Source organism: Opisthorchis viverrini, assembly GCF_000715545.1.
Source record: "Opisthorchis viverrini unplaced genomic scaffold opera_v5_418, whole genome shotgun sequence".
NCBI classification, from domain to species: Eukaryota; Metazoa; Platyhelminthes; class Trematoda; order Opisthorchiida; family Opisthorchiidae; genus Opisthorchis; species Opisthorchis viverrini.
The window spans coordinates 158,604-162,924 of NW_008752079.1; the positions used below are offsets into that span (position 1 = coordinate 158,604).

Genomic DNA, 4,321 nt, shown 5'->3' on the forward strand with positions numbered 1-4,321 from the left:
GTGTTGAACACTGATGTCATGCTGTCGATGATGATGATGATGACCCGTGCATGACACCCCAAGTCATTGTCACTGTCAGTTCTAGAGCACAATTCAAGATTCCCTTGGATATTTTCTTTGCGACTCTTCTAACCGCCAAGCTTTTATCAAACATAACGTTGGCAGTCAATATTGCATCCAGTCTTCTGAATTTACCTCTCGGATGCAGTGTATTCGCAATAACAACCGCTAGTCCGTTCGGTCCAAGAAGCTTGGACAAGCATCCTGTGTTAATCATCGAATTAATTCTTGGGTCGCTGGCTATAATTTCGTTGTTGTCAACAACAACCAGTGGAGGCATTTGAAGGGAAGACAGGGATGGGTGGAAATAATGAAAGGATATTCAGACAGACCACTGAGGATATTGGAACGCCTTGGCTTGGGAGATTTCGTTGATGAAGAGAACTCTTAACCCTCAGTAAGGCAGCTCCCAGTGAATTTCAGCCTCGAATAAATGAATTATATGGGACTACTTCAAGGGTATTTGGGGGACCGAAAGGAAAAGATGCGCACCCGTTTCGGATTCGGTGACATTAGAGATCAGAGAAAAACGGTTAGGCTAGTCATATAGGTCGGGGATGGGGTTTGGCGGGATTCAATTCGTTCAAAAAAAAGGGAAGATCACCTTGTCGATAACTTGTTCGGAGGTACGTTGGTAAGGCTGTTTGGGTGATAACTGATCATGCCTTCATCCTCCATCATAGATGAGCTGAAGGATAGCTGCCTACCAGATGGACGGAGGGACTCCTAACATGGATGCGATGAACATGGTTCAGTAGGCTAATGATATGATGGAGGCACATCCCAGTTGGGGGTTACATTGCCAGAACCTGGGAAATGTGACTCCTTACTTCCTAAAAAAAATACCGCCCATGTATCGAATTTAAGTAGCTGAAAATTAAAGCGTTACTTACTTTTCCGAAAGAAAGCATCACAGACCTCATTGTCCTGCTGAGTTTGATGGGGGCATCTGACATGAAATCGGCACCACCAGCAATCGCCGTTTCACATGTACCAGCAAGGATGTCACCTATACAAGACGTGATAGCCCTGTTGGAACTTATGCAGGCCATCGTAACAGAATGTGCAGGTATGTTTTCGGGAAACCCAGCTGCCAACGCTGCCTCCCGGGCTACATTTGCAGTTTGGACATCCTAAATCAATCAGAAGTAGAAGTCCAGACACCAACCTGGACGACTGTCCCGAAACTGATATACTCGACGGAGGACTTCTCGATATTTGTCCGGTGAAGGAGACCACGGAGAGCACTTTGGGCCAGCTGATACAACATCATGTTCTTGAAATGAGTGCCGCTAACAGCAAATGGGGTCCTAACGCCATCTATCAGGACGATATCTTTTCCTCCAGGCTTATTAACTCCTTTTTTGGTGGTTGTAGTTGGAGGAGTTGCAACAGTTGTAGCCGACCTACAAAGCCGCGTGCTTTGTAAGGCCACCCGCTTGCAACTGAACATTGGAAGAGGTGACCGAACCAGCAACAAAATCGAACGAACAAACTGTAGACAGTGCCGAGCGAGCGCTTTCATTGGTTAGTCCAACGAGCTCAATGGTCGCAGTTGGTGGGTGTACACTTGTTGCAAAATGAAACCCGAAATAGAATCCTTTGGAAACCTTTTAGGGAACTTGGGTGAAAATCCTCACCCTTGTGTTATTCCTTCCTTTTTACTATATTCAGGATGCAATCGTCAGCGAAAACGAGCCTGCTGACTTGGAAAACGAAAGCCGTACTTTCAGGTGATTCGATCACGGATTCACGGATTCACGGATTCACGGATTGATACACAGGATCGACGCTATTGCCCAAGTTTCCCGGGTCGATTTTGTTCTTTTCGGTCAGTGGCTGTCGTTCATCTGAAAGGCACAAGTGAAAAAAGGGCGTAGCACTGCTCTTTATGTTCTCAGCGCGGGGCAGTACGCTTGCCAGCGCAAGGATTCGCATAAATAAGTGTCTAATAGTGCTTTAAACTGAGTTCTAGAAGGAGCGTGAACAATCGTCGGAGAAAGGTCATTCAACAGAGCTACTATCCAAAATTAGAAAAGTTTTGTCTAATGAATATGTGTACTCTGAGCTTGAAATTTTTCTCACCGTGTCCCGCCGTGTGTTCGCTAGGTCAACGGTAAAATCCTGTTTGCCAAGCTTTGTTAAAACACGGCATAAGTAAGAATTAGGTCCCCTCGGAGGCGACGTCACTCCTGGGAAAGGAGATCAAGCATCGCGAAGCGCGTTTCGTATTCTACGGATTTGAGGCCGACAACCATTCTCTTAGCGGCTCGCTGGACACACCCGATGAGGATGACGCCTTTCGTGCGTCTTGAGTAGACAACTTAGTTGGCGTATTCCAGGAGCGGTCTTACGTAGGCCTCATAGAGTATTTGGAAGTCCATGCGAGCAATACGGGAGAAGGTACGTCGGATCATCCGTAAAATGGCGAATGCCTTTTGGGCCGACTCCTCATGGTGTAGTGAGAAGGACAAGTTTGAGGAGACCCAGATACCCAAATCCCTTTGGCATCTATCCTCATGATGTTTTTTATGGTCCTTTCTCACCATGCATAACAAAGGCGTTCGCTGAATCCCCTCCAAACGACATATGGAAGATGCCAGTCCAACGACCACTGCTTGGCGCCGTCTGTATCCATTTGGAGGGCACCGGCATTGGAACTCCAGGATCTCAAGTCGTCCGCAAACAGTAGACATGGACTTGCAAGAACATCTGGGGGGTCGTCGACGTAGATCAGAAACAGGAGTGGTCCCAAGACGGAGCCTTGAGGATTTCCAATGGAACCGGTGCTGGAGAGGAGAAGGTTGAGCCTATTCTCACTCGGAATGATCTGTCTGATAGGAACGCCTTGATCCAGCGAAGGATTTTCCCTTGAATCCCGTAAGACTCAAGTTTGTGGAGCAGCGGGACGTGTGGGACCCTATCAAATGCTTTTGAGAAGTCGAAAAATATGGCATCCGATATGAGTCCTTCGTCCTTGGCTTGGGTTAAGCTGTCCATAAACACGAGCATGTTTGTTACGCAAGAACGGCTTGGGAGAAATCCGTGTTTGGCTGGAGATATCAGGTTGCTGGAAGTAAAATGATCTAGGATAGCTCGCTTCAAAATGCGTTCCATCACCTTGCACGGCATGCTAGTGAAGCTGCCAGGCTACAGTCGGTAACAGGTTTTGTAGATTGGCATGACAATCGGTTCCTTCTAAGCAGAGGGAAGATGGCCCTCGTCAAGAGACTGACGAAACACCTAGTGTAGATGATTTATCAGATCGAAAAGTAAAACTGCCAGACGGGATCTCGAAGAGATATGCTGACGGCTAAACTGCACCTTGGGAGCAAAAGGACGAAACGTAAACCCATGCACAGAAAATCTTCGAATAACAGAGAATCCTGGAGACTAACACGTGACAGGACGAACAGGACATACTGGATTATCCAAGGCAGGACGCAGACAAATGCTTCCCATAGTCTCCTTTCAAGTCGTCGAATCACAGCTCGTTTGAAATTATTACATCTGCTAACCTCTTTGGTGAATCAACGCCTATTTGAGCCCCCTTTGGATGCAAGAGGAGGGTGCTGGACTGCCTGACCACGGACTGCCTCAGTCATTCCAGCAAACTTTCCGGTATTCAACAGTTGGCTTGCTTCGACCGACCGACCGACCGACCGAGTTCGGGAACCTAATTCACACAACCATCCCCAATGTTGATGTCTCAATAGACCGCTGCTTAAGTTTGCTGCCTGACTCAAATCGCGTTCAGCCAGTTGTAGTCGCACAATACTTAAATGCGGAACCTAATTCACACAACCATCCCCAATGTTGATGTCTCAATAGACCGCTGCTTAAGTTTTCTGCCTGACTCAAATCGCGTTCAGCCAGTTGTAGTCGCACAATACTTAAATGCGGTCCTGCCCACTTCGGGTTACTTTCCAACACCACTTCTTTACTTTTTCGTGACACACTGTGAATTCAAATCCCGTTGCATGCAGTCAACTCTTTTCGTGCTCTCCAGCCTTTGCCCCTTAATTTTATTGGGAACGGTCTTTTTCCTATGCGAACCCCTGAGCACCTCTCCGCCAGCTTCTAGATGGATTTGCCACCCTCCGAACCCTCTCAAATGGACTTCCGGTACGTCGCGCTTAGTGGGCATTCTTCATTTGCGTTCACTGTAGTCGCGCAACAGAACGCACTGAAACAGCTTATCGATGCACCTAATAGACACGGAGCAAGTTGGCTCCCATCCTTACTAGACCTAGTACTCGCA

At 47.4% G+C, this 4,321-nt stretch overlaps 1 protein-coding gene across 1 annotated transcript in view; it reads right to left on the reverse strand.

The window, feature by feature from the left end:
* Positions 1 to 1,998, reverse strand: part of T265_10899 (hypothetical protein) — a gene marked incomplete at both ends in the record, with an annotated part of 14,260 nt that extends 12,262 nt beyond the window's left edge. The window contains 3 exons of the mRNA XM_009177411.1: positions 954 to 1,193; positions 1,229 to 1,505; positions 1,823 to 1,998. Coding sequence (XP_009175675.1) covers positions 954 to 1,193; positions 1,229 to 1,505; positions 1,823 to 1,998 — 693 coding nt within the window. The remainder of the gene's footprint in view (positions 1 to 953; positions 1,194 to 1,228; positions 1,506 to 1,822) is intronic.
* Between the last annotated feature and the right edge of the window lie 2,323 nt (positions 1,999 to 4,321).